The sequence below is a fragment of the Colias eurytheme genome, chromosome 16 (genome assembly GCF_061535395.1).
Source record: "Colias eurytheme isolate Ceu_HAF_F1 chromosome 16, ilColEury1 Martin Lab GWU primary, whole genome shotgun sequence".
NCBI lineage: Eukaryota > Metazoa > Arthropoda > Insecta > Lepidoptera > Pieridae > Colias > Colias eurytheme.
This window is the reverse complement of record NC_142995.1, coordinates 3,514,249-3,529,168: the sequence shown is the minus strand read 5'-3', so window position 1 is coordinate 3,529,168 and position 14,920 is coordinate 3,514,249. Positions and strand designations below refer to the sequence as shown.

The 14,920-nt window shown below is 30.8% G+C and overlaps 1 protein-coding gene across 2 annotated transcripts in view; it reads left to right on the top strand.

Annotated features, from left to right (window-relative positions):
* The window catches only part of LOC149901681 (uncharacterized), a 50,264-nt gene extending 38,088 nt beyond the window's left edge, over positions 1-12,176 (top strand). For both annotated transcript variants that reach the window (XM_090110847.1, XM_090110848.1), the window contains exon 6: positions 11,971-12,176. In XM_090110847.1, the coding sequence (XP_089966973.1) occupies positions 11,971-12,168 (198 nt within the window). In that variant the 3' untranslated portion in view covers positions 12,169-12,176. The remainder of the gene's footprint in view (positions 1-11,970) is intronic.
* Positions 12,177-14,920: the final 2,744 nt, after the last annotated feature.

Below are 14,920 nucleotides of genomic sequence, written 5' to 3'. Positions count from 1 at the left end.
ACTATATTAAAAAAAAATCTATACTTTTTTGATCAAATATATAAAAAATAAATCCTAAAAAAAGTGAGAGTTCGTATCATGTATGTTTGTTACTATTTGACGCAAAAACAGCAGATCATCTGGTTGAAATTGCGTACACAGGTAGATTTTGTTTGGACTAGGTAGCACAAAAGCTACTTTTTAATCGGATACCATGCGAGTGGCGCTGTGTGGTCCGGGTAGTTTTTTCATAAACGTAATAGAAATAAACTTACATAAAATAATTTTATATGACAACGAGATTAGAAAATAAATCATCAAAAAATGTTATATAACCGAGGAAAATTGTGCAATTGTTTATACGTACGGCATAATATTATGATTTACATTACTAGTTACTACCTGCTTAGTAATTGTATAAACTTTACAAAAAAATTATATTAAAAAAAAAATTATATTAAAAAAAATCATATTATTCACACGACTGTACTCGTTTCGCGAACTCGGCAAATTTTTCACTTTACGAATGTATGATCAATTGAGCTTTAAGTATACATATAATTGATTATTGTATTTTAATCCTCGAGCAACTTATTTTAATACGTTACGATACTTGATTCAATTTTATTTATAAACATGAACAGCTTGTTTAGCAATATTATAAAAATAATTGTACAAACACACGATTCACAGAATAGTCAGAAGCTCTAAATACCTTTAATTTATTATGCCTGTATGTTACCAAAAATACTTATAAATTAAATTACGATTATAAATTATAATAAAAATGCTTATTTGAAAAATACCTATATAAAAACGCTAATTGTTGCCATTATAATAGGTTTTCAGTGTTCTAATGATCACCTATGTTTCCTTCACAATCACGTCTTACGCAATCCACAAAAGAGCACTATGGCCATTATAATTAACTATTCGTGCCATATATTGTGAAATAGGTAATAATATAATACTGTAATAGCCAGCAAATGATTGCAGTAAATTGGTAAGACGATCAAAGTACAAAGAAGCGAATGTATGACAAACTACGAAGGACGGAGAACGGATACCGTCCGACAAACGACTGGTGTTACTCAATTATTTAAAACAATAGCTATGATCAGTAATTTGCGTTTACATGACAGACAACATGGGTTACATGCTTAACATCTCTGTTAATGTTAATTGATGTTTGACTATGAATTCATCATTGATGTTGTAATTGTGATGGTCTAATTGTTGAATTATTAGGTTACTAGATGTGCTCCGCGGTTTTACCTGCAGTACTCCGCTCCTGATAGTTTCAACGAGATAATATATAGATATCCATAAGGATTATATAGCCTTCCTCGATAAATGGGCTATCTAACACCGAAGGAATTTTTCAAATCGGACCAGTAGTTCCCGAGATTAGCGCGTTCAAACAAACAAATTCTTCAGCTTTATAATATTTAGTTATTATTGGTTTATAATAATAGGCTATGTTTGTAAATTAGAAAAGGTTTATTTAAATTCATTTATTGGGACGGTAGAAAAGAAATAATGTAATATTCATAACTAACCCGACAATCGACGGATTGTTTAGTGTGAATTCTTAAACCCGAGAATGTTAAAATAGCCGTAAACTTTCGCATTTTCTTAATCTAATAAAATATTTGCTTTCATACGATCCTTCTCCGGACAATAAGGAATACATCCAAATAAGAAATTGGTATTCCATGGCCAAGAGAAATAAGAATTCATTTTTATGTACAGAGATCAATACATAACCATTTACCTATAGTATTTTAATGTGATACTGAACGATCAGTTTTGAGTAGTACGGGACAGGTTACATGGAAAGGGCATAAAAATAATGCAAGTCAACGAAAGGTTCCCATATTAATTTTGTATCCTCCCAGAGGCTTAAAAGTTTTATAATGCACCTTGTTAATGGATTTCATATTTTGTATATTACAATAATAAGTTAATTTTGAGAATAAAATGAACTATAATAGATAGGTATGTGTGCAAGCTTAACATTTATAATAATAAATTATTGGCCATTCTTAAATAAACTGCTTCGAGTAAACTTGGCAGAATATTTCAGTACTTACACAAAAATTCAATTTCAAAATATAATATATAATGTAGCGGCCCTAGTGAAGGACCCTAAAGACTCCAAATGATGTGAATAAATCAATCTCGCTTGAAAATGTTTGGATTGTTTTGTTTATGATCAGGTGCATGCAGTTATAAATCTTTCATGAAGGTAATGCACGAATCATTACGATTCTAATACTGGTAAGAATAAATCTTCAACATTTTCATATTTTATACAGATACAAACTTCTGAATGGCTTTGACAATCAACTTTATATTGTATAGATAGATATGCTTATCCTCATCGAAAGATGAGATTGAAGAAAATAACGACTTTTTTTAATTTTTAAGGACACTCAAGCTTTTTTTGAACAAAAATGCTCTTTACAGCAGCTGTAGCTCATTATATTCACTTTTATAAGCTGGACCTAACTTTTTAGTTTTGTTAAATGCTCACTAGAATCAAGACCCTATTTTAGCTTGTACACATCAATGTCTTTCCGTATTTCATAAACGTAAGCTATTTACAATTTGTCTCAAACTAATTTGGTAGACTTGCGGAATAATTGCGTAGGAACTAAATATTTGACTTTAACGACGTTTAATGTAAATCACCTAGTTTCAATTGCCCAATCATAATATGAACAAGCTTTTAGATTACAAGAAGTGAATGTAATCCTTGCTTCCTTCAGTAAAGCCGGCTACTCACGTACTTGTCGCAGGGGCAATATTGGAACAATGGTTGCACGGCGGTTGCTAAATTGCCCCTGCTCGCCTATACACGTCACAATTAAGGAGCCAATTAAGGGTGCAATTCCAATATTTCCCCTCCTGCAGGTACGTGAGTAGCCGGCTTTAAGTGAAACCGTAAATAATTATTTTATATGGCTAAATAGTTAATTGAGATGGTATTAAAATGTTTCGAAATCTATAAACAATTTTGCTTAAATTAGTAAAGCTGAATTGGCTTCTAAATGGATGTCTTTTCGTTATATTTTGCTCAGTTTTAAATGTGGTGGGTCATGATATTATAGTTCGTATTATTGGAGATGATAATTATTAAAGACTAGCTTTCCGCCTGCGGCTTCGCCCGCGTTTTCTAAGAAAAACCCGCACAGTTCCCGTTCCCGTGGGATTTCCGGGATAAAACCTAGCCTATGCTACTCGCTTTCGAATGGTGAAAGAATTTTTAAAATCGGTCCAGTAGTTTATGAGCCTATTCATTACAATCAAACAAACAAACAAAGTTTTCCTCTTTATAATATTAGTGTAGAAAAAAAACATGGGACTTGGATAGTTGACGCAAGTTTAATGGAAATTAAAGTTTAGAATTTTTATTCTATACTTAAATAAATATTATTTACCAATTTCATAAAGCTTACATAAATGATCGTACGTTTGTGCGACCAGCAAACAATCGCTACATAAATTATTATAGCTCAAGATTTAATTTTAATTCAATTATTAAAAATTTAAATTAATTATAATATTAATGACTGCGATCTTATTGCATGAACATTGTGTTATTCTAACGTTTCCCATAACCTTTACTTCTTAAATATCGGCAGAAGAATTTTGATTTCGTAAACCACGAATGCTTCTTTTTTCTAAATTATCTGTGCATGCTTCATTTAATCAATTAACGCTGTCAGAATTTTTTTTTGCATCAGTGATAAATGAAAAAGGCGGCAAAGCAAACATCTCATAGATTTATTATCTGTGCAAACGCAAAATCTTTATAATGTTACTTATACAGGTTTGGGTCATAATCAATGTATTTACTAGTTGGCACTCGAATAACATTAAAATTCGTTTGTGCCAATAATGATGTCGCAATGAAATTCTTGTAGAATACCAACAACCTCGAAGTGACCAGCGCTTGGAATATTTTCGGTACATTTGCCGTTAAATGCGTTGGAGATTTTGTTATTAATGATCACAAAACGAGTGTTAACATTGCATTAATCTCAGTTATATTCACGTATTGCGCTGTAACCTCCTTCGACATTAGCTTTCAACTTTTTCTTCCTTTTTCGTACGTTAATTAAATACAGATAAAGTAAACAAATCGATACAGTAGGCGCCTGTGATCGCCCGATATTATGAAATCGTGTAATAAAGAAAATATAAATATTTTTAATGCTTATTTAATTTTACGACTGTCGATTATAATTGTTAATTTTTGATAATGTAAAACTTACGACACTCATTACAGGAGTAACATTGAGGTGAACATTAAAATACAGATTTATGGATTGATTAAGTTCTTTATGAGTTTTGGAGGGTATAAACGGTATAATAATTATAAATAACTTGTAAGTACTTATCCATACTTAATATTATTATAAATGCGAAAGTAACTCTGTCTGTCTGTCTGTTACTCAATCACGCCTAAACTACTGAACCAATTTGCATGAAATTTGGTATGGAGATATATTGATACCCGAGAAAGGACATAGGCTACCTTTTATTGCTTTTATTTGCGCCACGGGCGAAGCCGGGGCGGACCACTAGTATTATATAAATGAAGAATTTAGTTGGCTGTTGATGTAAGTAATTCCTAACGCAACTATTTGAACTTTAGTAAAAGGATTGTATTTATTGGTTTATTAGGTACCAATAAAATTTAATTGTTGATTAGATTGCATTTAACTGATATGCAAATTGTACACTATTATATCTCTAGTAATTAGAATCTTATGGTTAATGTGTTAATGCCAATTTCAACGTTTTTAATGTAAGTTATTGTTCGAAAATAAGTGCAAGTAGAGTTCTTAATGATGCAATAATTGTGATATTTAAATTATGTATACATTATTACGTTTTCAAATTGTCCCATTTTCAATAATAAAAAGAATGCTCAAAGGTTCCAATAAACTCAAAAACAGTTAAATGTTAAATGTTTATAGATGTCATAGATGTTAGAGCCTGTTTCTTAAGATTATTTTAGGTCATATATAAAATTTAATCGCATTAAAATAGGTGATACAAAATTAATCAGATGTTTGCCAAAACAATTAAACGATTAAATTATTTCTGTATTGTTATCCTTAGTAATCAAAATGACAAGTTTTTTTATGAAAGTGTTTTCGGAATAAAAACAGCCATCTAAACGGGGCAATACTGTTATTTTAAAGCCCCCAAATAGTCAGAGATCATTCGCATTTTAATGATACTATAATGTCATGCATAAAGTATATTTCCTTCGTTTTTTGGTCTTGAGATTTGACATGATGTCGTCGTGTCGGCTGTCGCAACGTCTCATTAGTTTGATGGATCTGCGCACGCGTCTAAGATTTGAGAAATATTTTATCTTGTCAAATTTGTACTACGATAGTAGTTATTGGAATGTTTTTATTTTTTAATAGTGTAAACATGTTTACGCGTTTGGGTTTGGAAGATGTTTTTACGTGGAGTTTTATGGAATTAATTATGTCAGATTTGGGTACAATTGGAAGAAGTATCTACCTACCTATTTCTCGGCTTGTTAACACAATATTTTGTAGGTGTAGGTTAGAGGTGTCTCTACTGATTTAATTATTAGAGAAATGTAAATTGATCTTTATTCATATACTATGGCCAATAATATTACCTCGTTAAACTATTGTTGTGTCGCTGAAAGTGTTTCTCTCTAAATACTCAAATTCAATATTTATTATAACTATAATATTTTAACTTTTAGCGTTCGACTTGTTACGTAATATAGAGTGTAATGTACCTATCTTATACGTGATTATAATTTAATACTTGTAATTTAATACTGAAGCCTTTTAATAATTTTTAAAATATTTAAAATGGATTGTGGTTTTGAGGTGAAAAAACTATGTACGGCTTCACTTAATCTGAAGATAACTGGCGACGCACAGTGGTTCCAAATTCAAGTTTCATAGACATAGGATTCAATGATTTTTTTTTCAAGACAGATAATTGAACACCTATCAACTTTTTCTAATGGTAAAAATCCCCTAGGCGTATAGTTTTTGAGAAATAAAATTGTTGAGTTTTTTTTGTATGGAGAAAAATCTTTATTATTCGCCCGTCTAAACCCAATAAATGATATACTAAAACCTAATACTAAAACCTTCCGTGAGAATCATTCTATTTAAAAAAAACCGATCAAAATCCGTTGCATAGTTTTAAAAATTTAAGCATACTTACTACATAGGGATATAGGGACAGAGAAAGCGACTTTGTTTTATACTATGTAGTGATTATATCCATAGGTTTATACTTTATACCACTGCAACTGGTCTTTTTTATTCAAACTACTTATAAATGAAGATAAGCTCATCATAAGCTTTGTGATATTCGCAGTGTTCAGTTTCAGTGCATCATGTTTTGTTCACTGCTTCATAACAGACCATTAGATATTAATCATAACTTAGGAATTCAATTGCAATAGACGTTCTTGCTCGAAACGTCAATTATTCATTATAAAAGTTTTAAATTACATTTAAAATTAAGCTCAGTCTTCACCTTGATTAAATTAACATTGTATACTTACGTTTGGAATGCAGTCAATAATTAAATAATTAATATGAAATGATATTAACGGAAATGCATATTACAAAATGACGTTATTGCAATATATCCGTTTTATATTTTGGTCTTTTATTATCTGTAATTTAATCTGTTATCTGTGGTAGGTAATTATGTGGGTAGGTATTTTATTCGTTCAAACTGAAGTCTTTAATACCTATTTATTATACCGCCATTTTGAGCATAATATATTTGGTGCAAATTAAGTACTATTGAAAATTATTGAACAAAGATTTTTTGCGTCTATGGCATTAGGCAGAGAAGACTGATGAGATGAATGAGATTTCCTTTCAATCCTTATGTTCCTGTGGGAATATCGGTATAAAAAATAGCATTAGTTATTCCTTATAACAACGGCTAGCTAGCTTAGCCAGTTGTTCAAACATTTTTCTGTATTTGGATAATCACGATCGTACTAGAAGCCTAGCGTACTAACTTCAGCATAGCTTTTTTTTATAGTGGGGAAATCTTCCAAAGATACCCACGGCCCGCGGGGAAGTAGCCAAGGGTTATGTCGGATTCTTACCGACTAAAACCCCACTGTGTTCCGTCGAGCCGCGCAGTTAACTTCAGCATATAATAGCTATTACAGAACTATGGTAATTACGGGTGATATTAGTCATAGTAACTGACAAATTGAAGTGGCCTGAAGCCTTACAGTTACCTCAATAATTTTAATATGTACAAGTTAACAATTACTTCTTACCTTGCGTTTGACAATGATATGTTGCAACGATCAATTCTGTAATATACCGTCAATTATAATTTAACCTGAGGCTTCGTGACACTGTTCTATTTTGCTATTTTAACGGTATTATTGGAAATAAGGTTGATTAAATTATATGCAACGTGTATATGACAGATGCGATGCAAGCGCTCGTAATAACTTGAAAATATAATAGACTACATGGCCCATGTTGAAAAAATTCTGGGTTATTTGAACCACCAGGTGACCTATCTAGAACGATATAAGAGCATAAAATAATAAGATTCAGCACTATGCCGTCACTTGTAAGCTGTCCAACTGAGTGCAGATGAGAATTCGAAATTACAGGTAGAGATTTTTTCCCCTTGTCTCTATGATTTTTGTACGGCGTTGCGGAATAATAAATTCAATCCAGCAGTATTGAAATAATATGACACAGATGCCGTACAAAATCGTTGACCAAATTTACCCCGGTAATTGTCGGAAAATAAAAATAAATTCCGACTTTGTGGACCACCATTTTTAACTAACCTAATACAATAATCTAATGCCTATTACTCTTTATAAACAAACTATTAAATCACAAAATGCTCATACAAGTTGAGTTGAACTTTTGAACGCACGTCTGCAACGGAACCTCAAAATTTCACAATTTAAATTATTAATTATAAACTATTTCTCACTCTATTAATAATTCGTGATTAATTTCCGTCAGCACAAGAACTGATGTGTGGATATTGAGCAATTAGGAACGGATCTTGATGTAATTTATCAAGCGTCTAATGATTTGTGATTTAATATTATATGGAGATCGGTAGCTGCATTAAATTAGTATTTATTACATTTATAATGTAATGCATGCTTTGAACATAATATGTTGTGTTAATTAAACAAATAATTCATGTGAATATTTAAATATTGCGTATAAATAATAGGCTTTAAATCCATTTCACATATAGTATCTAGATAATTTATGAAAATCGGATAAGTTTTCAGGTTTTAAAATCTTTAAAAATCGAAAGCTTTTCATGAAAAAGAAAAATACATTTTTAGAAGGTCTATGTGTCCAATGAGGTTTTAGATAGACATGTATTTTTTAGTTTATTGTTAAACATAACAAAATAGTACCTAATTACATAATACATTTTACGGAACACTAAAATATTTCGCAAAATTCGGTGCATAATAACCGTCAATAGTAATTCTTAAAAATAGGGTAATATAGTGCTCGACTTTCACATTCTAGTCAAATGTTATGACCTGTCTTGCTACGTATATCATATAGATATGTATATGTATTACATATTATATGATATAACATATAACTCTTCACGGTATATCGTTACAAGGAACTCAAAGTTAGGAAAGATGGAAGTTGTTTTCGGATATGTTTGATTGCCTGGATCACTGTTTGTGGCATTTTGTAGATATTTGTGTGACGTAATTTAATGTAGTATCTATTGAAACGTCAGCTGTATCATTATAAATTTTCAATTTGTGAATAAATATTTTGTCGTATGGACGCATAAATAGTTTTCTCTCAACTCTTCAAGGCACAAACTTGCGTCATTCGCTCTACCACAAAAAATCAATGAATTTTTTATAGATACTTATTTCTTTTTAGAGTAGACTATGCATGGTCATGTAGTTCTTTTCAGTGACAAATTCCTTCTATCATAGTTGTAATCTGTCAGTATTGAAGAAGTATGAATGACTGCTACGCAATTTAGGAGGTTGGCAAATATGTACAACACTTTTACAATAGTACAATGATCATAGAAAACATTGACAGGATATTTCTTTAGGCATTTGATTGATAAGCTACATAATATAATAGATACGATTGATAAGACATTGTTTCTTGATTGATTGACTTCAGAAATAAAAATTTATATGCGATTTAGTAGATAATAATATTTTTTAGTCTTCCAATTTATAACATCGTAAAAAGATATACCCATTACCCATGTCCTATTATGTTATTAAAGATGTTCACTTAAGTGTATAAATAAATATGTATGTACAATGTTTTTACAGCTCCTTATATGTATAATGTTATGTTTTATAAGGACATGTAATAAATTTGTCGATAAAACTGTCTATTACGTAACAAAATTTATATTAAGGAAAATTACATTTTTGAGGATACGTATTCAAAGAGACTGTGACAATTACTATATTTCATTATATTGCAAATCATTACCCGTATTCATAGGTATACATTAAATTTATATGTATTTCTGAAACGAAACCAAATGTTGTTCAGTCTGACTATAGTACATATTATAATTATTATCTATGGTATGTATATGGTATGGCTAAGGCGATTGGTTTGACGTGGCCGGAGCTGAAGAGCGTAGCCCAAGACCGAACGCGATGGCGGCGCACTGTGGACGCCCTCTGCCCCACATAGGGGCCATAGGACCTTAAGTCAAGTCAAGTCATGGTATGTATATTGTATAATTAAAGCTCATATAGAGGTTGTCCCAAAAAGTATGGATATACTGAAGCTGGGAGGTAGAGGACCTAGAAGGTTATCCGAATCACCTACATGGGGGTTATGCGATGTTTCGTATTTTCGAAATTATGTTTTTTTTCAATTTTTCACCTATTATATACCTACGATGAGATTTTTATTCATAGCGACGTGAATTATTATTGCAGAAAATGCTTGATTTTTTTGTGTGCTAAGCTGAAAGATAGGCCAATTCAGTATGGTAGCATTTACTTTCGTTAGATCTTTGAATGGAATAAAAAAAGAATTCAATATGTATATGGAATAATCGCTTGTGCACTCTTAACGATTACACCCTGTATAAGAAAACGAAGGCAGATTGTTCATCACAGAGGATCAAAGACTGAGACTGACTGACCAGATAATTTATGGACGCCCCCTTTTCTGTTTTTGACCTCTACGGTACTGAACCTCCATCGATTCGCACTTGAACAATTTTATTCTTAACCACATGTTAAGTAAATACAATACGTATTCATATTACCTCCATACCTCGAGCTCATCAAGCATGTAATTGACAAAGCAGTTGCGATTGCGAATCGACAATAAAATACAAATACGGGTCAAGAACGTAATATTATATGAAAATTGTTTTAGTAACAATGGGAGATAAACATACATGCTTATTTTATAGTTGAACTAGCCTTATGTAGAACTATGTCCTTATGTAAATGGAGGTTTAGTACACGTTTAATAAATTATATTTGGAATAAAGGTAGTGCCAACGTAACAGCACACATCTCTCTCAATAAAAATTCAATCGTGGTCAAAATGGATTTCCATTGTATATTAAAAAAATCTGAAAACTTTATAACTTACCTTGGCTATAACTAACTTTTTCGTTTAGTTATTAAAACTACAATTTAAATTGTGAAGCTTAACTTTGAAAACTTATTATATTGGGCATTTTAATATTATTCAGGTACATGAAAATTTTCAGGAAGGTGTATGCTGTGACAAAATTTGTAATAAATCGTAATTTAAATTGCTTATGAAATGTTACGTGTTAGAGAGAACCTAAACGATAGATAAAGGAAAAAAACAGTATTCTCCCGTTGTTCCAATTTGTCACTTGAGTGTTTAGATCTGATATTTCTAAGTGATATTTAAAGGAGTCTATGACAATGGAAGTCCATGTACAACATAACGCTAACCCAAAAACAATCAAGACCATAAAACACATTCAATATCTCTCACTCCAAATTTCGGGAGCTCCTTTCACCGATAATTAAAAATAACCTTAATATTAATGAGATATTAATATTGAAATTGGCCAAACAGCATACAAATAAGGGACGAACGATATTAATTGTTTTTTTATGAGTTTGCTCTTAATTATTTATTTGTATCGTAGGTGTAGTAAGCCCTTAAACACAAAGGCATCAATCACGTTTTCCTTACTTCGTGCACGACTAAATTGCTAATTCCACAGCAAACACTCTAATTGCTTGTGTCGGTCCTTGATTTAGGTATTTGCTGTTGAAATGATTTAAATAAATAATAATAAACAAGAGTACTTTCGTAGGTGACTATTTAAATTGCTCTTGGAAATATACGGCCGGAAAATGTCAAAACATTATTAGAGCTTTGCTCAGATTTGCTGGTTTTAGTGAGAACGTTCCAACAAAGAATTGCATACAATGTTAGTGCTTTATATTTCTTGATATAAATAGTATGTAATGTATTAAATTTTGCTACCCTATAATAATAAGGTCATCGGTATTTGCAGGGAAGTTTATCCGTTGGCGAACGTTACAAATTAAGTTCTGTAGAGCCTTGGAAGCGCAGTGATTAAGATCTCCGACTTCAATCATAATGCCGTGTCGAGATAAGATGAGCGTGCAAAAATTAAATTGATATTTCAATTTAGCTGCACATTATAGAGAAAGAGCATCACACAAAGCTTTACGACATGACACGTTAAGTGTAAAAAATATTTCCCTTGTTGCTTTCTTTCTAGCTTTGTAGATGCAACATTTTTTTTATTTAGAATATATTTTTCCCTTACATGGCAATCTGAATAATAATTATTATAATGCCAATAAAAGGTACGATTACTAAACAATCTATTACTCATAGGATTGTTCTAAACCTTAGTTTCTCAGTTTAATCATTTTTTTATACAGTTTATTAATATACTTTTTAATTTCAGGCGGCCAGCGCCCTCTTCACTCTGGACGGAGCAAGAGGCGAGGAACTATCCAGACGTCTGGCCCGCGGTCAGAAGCGCCGTAGACGCTGCCGAGCGATTCTAGCCCTTCTTGCCTTGCTATTACTGCTCGTTGCTGTTGGCGCTGTTGAGCTGCTGATGTCAAGAGGCCAGCGCGTGTTTGGGGCTGTACTTCGATGAGTATTGAGGTATTATGTGTTGTATATTCAAATCCTTAAGTGTTCAACTGCTTTCTTTCCGGTTAACTTGGTCGCTTCTAGCAATGAGCCCTCCACATGGGAGGAATTAATTTGTGGAGTGCAATAAAGTATTTTTCATGGATCATTTCACTCAATGCCTGTCAATTTTTTGTGTCCAATATTATGAACAATATTCATGCAGAATGTGCTTCACCAAAGAATGCCTGCTCTCGTCATAGTTTACCTATTTTTTCAATCGTAATTTGAAAAAAAAATGGTGTTATTAAAAACTAATCGAACGATTTTTCTTGACAATATTTTATATTAAAATACAACAAATACCATTACTACTAGTATGGTATTATATTATCTGTGCCATTACAAAGAAAACAATAGAAAAGCCAATATCACCACAAAACCTTTTTCTCTACTACGAAGATTAATAGACTGTTGTTCATTTCAGCGACACCACTGCACAGGCCAACATGGATTCCAAAACAAAAACATTATTATATTGTTTTGTGATTGATTAACAATAAGTCACTATTATTAGTCGAATAGATGTAGTTTTAGTATTGGGAAATATAGGTATATACCAATTATGTTTATATGGAACGTATTTCAAATAATGAGGTTTTTATTAAAAACATCGTGTAGTTCCTCTAAAATTATGTGATAACAATTTCAGCATTTTAAAGATGCGCTTTTAGGTAAGTATTTTCATGGTTACCAGTTGAATAAATTAAGATTAATCTATTAAATGCATAAGAATTGTAAATTTTCAACAATGTTTGTCAGTACATTTTATTTTCATAATTTTTACAGATTTAAATGGGATGTACCTATTATAATTCTAATTGAAAATCCTTATAAGTAGTAGGTACAGATGAATCACTTTTAAAAAACATTGTCATCCTTTATTGTATATTTGCAAAGTTTTATATTTAGCAACAGAATTTTGTATAAAATTTAATATTAAATTAAATTAAACGCCAGAAAAGATATAACTTTTTTTTATCTGGCAACATTAGATTATTTACTACATAGGGGATGACATTCGTTTCTGTTAATATTAAGCCTTCGATTAAAGCCGGCTACTTACATACCTGCAGCAGGGGCAATATTGGAATTGCACCCTTAATTGGCTCTTTAATTGTGATGTATGCAAGCATGGACAATTTAGAGAACAGCTAAAATTGCTCCAACGGCAATCGAGATTGTTCCAATATAACCACTGCGGCAGGTTCGTGAGTAGCCGGCTTTAGTATATAAATTGTATTGTCTAAAGCCGTGTTTTTTAAATTGAATTGTGATAAAATATTTTTAGAACGTTTAAATAACGTATAATCCGAATTATAATACTTTTAAGTTATTCTTTTAAGTAGGTTTAATTGCTTTTAAAGTTTACTTTCAAATAAATCGCGTGATATTTTTTGTTATAATATATACTTATTGTCATGCATTATTTATAAGATTTCGTAATTAATTTTAAGTATGACTAATAACGACATAACTGTAACACTCTCACTAAGAAAAACAGTGAAGTATGTAACTTAATGAATTAATTGTGAAATTTCAAGCCTTTTTGGCTGACAAATTTCTGATGTTAATGTGCAATTTAATTCATCGAATTAAAATATTTTTAAATTTGTTCAATAATATTTTCATTTCTCACATACTTCTACGTTGTTTTGGTTTGGTTTTAATAAATATTTTTGAATGTATATTGTATAAATAATCTTATATATAAAAATGAATCGCAAAATGTGTTGGTAAGCGCATAACTCGAGAACGGCTGAACCGATTTCGATAATTCTTTTTTTATTATATTCCTTGAAGTACGAGGATGGTTCTTATGTAGAGAAAACGTAAATATTATGTACCACGGGCGAAGCCGGGGCGGACCGCTAGTAAGTTATAAATGACAATTTATGAATTTAGGTTATGTAAGGTCAGTTTTAAGTATTTAAAGATTAATTTTATTTTGATTAGTTGTGCCTAAACACACTTAAAAATGTGTGAGTGTGCTTCAGAATAATGTAAACCAATGTATGCACTTCTTATATTCACTTAAAACCAACTTTACGTATTAAAGGAGTTAGATAATATTTTTTATAATTATCACATTATTATGAATGCGTTTCATTTGATATTCACATTTTTTAAATATAAAATATAATTCGCTATAAAACACTACAGATAATATAATACTAAACAAGTAAAAATTGATTTTATGTAACTTTATATTTATGTCCATATTTTTTGTCATTTGATAAGTAACTTATAATTGCGAGGATAGCTATTGTTTATGTTTATTGTAAAATATTTTAACAACTTTATCAAATTAAGTGAAATTACAGATTCATAAGCGTAGTTTATCAAGAAATAAATAGGTTAAGTTGTTTATTTGAAACACGTGAGAGAAATTTTTTTTGGATTTTTTAAATTCTTTTGTGTTTCTCAATATTGTTGCCATGTTTTGCATTGAAATTGTATTCAAAAATAATTATACTTACCCATTTATTACACTTGTATGTATATTTAAGCATTAATGGCTGGATTTAGTAAAAAAAAAACATTTTTTCCAGTGATTTTTTCTTATTGATCAATATTTTTAGGGCATTTTTAAAGTGTCATGTATCTTCTCATTACTGCCAGTTTTATATTTTTCTTTTTTTTTACGAAGATAAAGTGTACCGAGTGTTTTTTAATAAACTTTTGTAAAACAGTCTTGTGTTTTATTTCAAAGAACA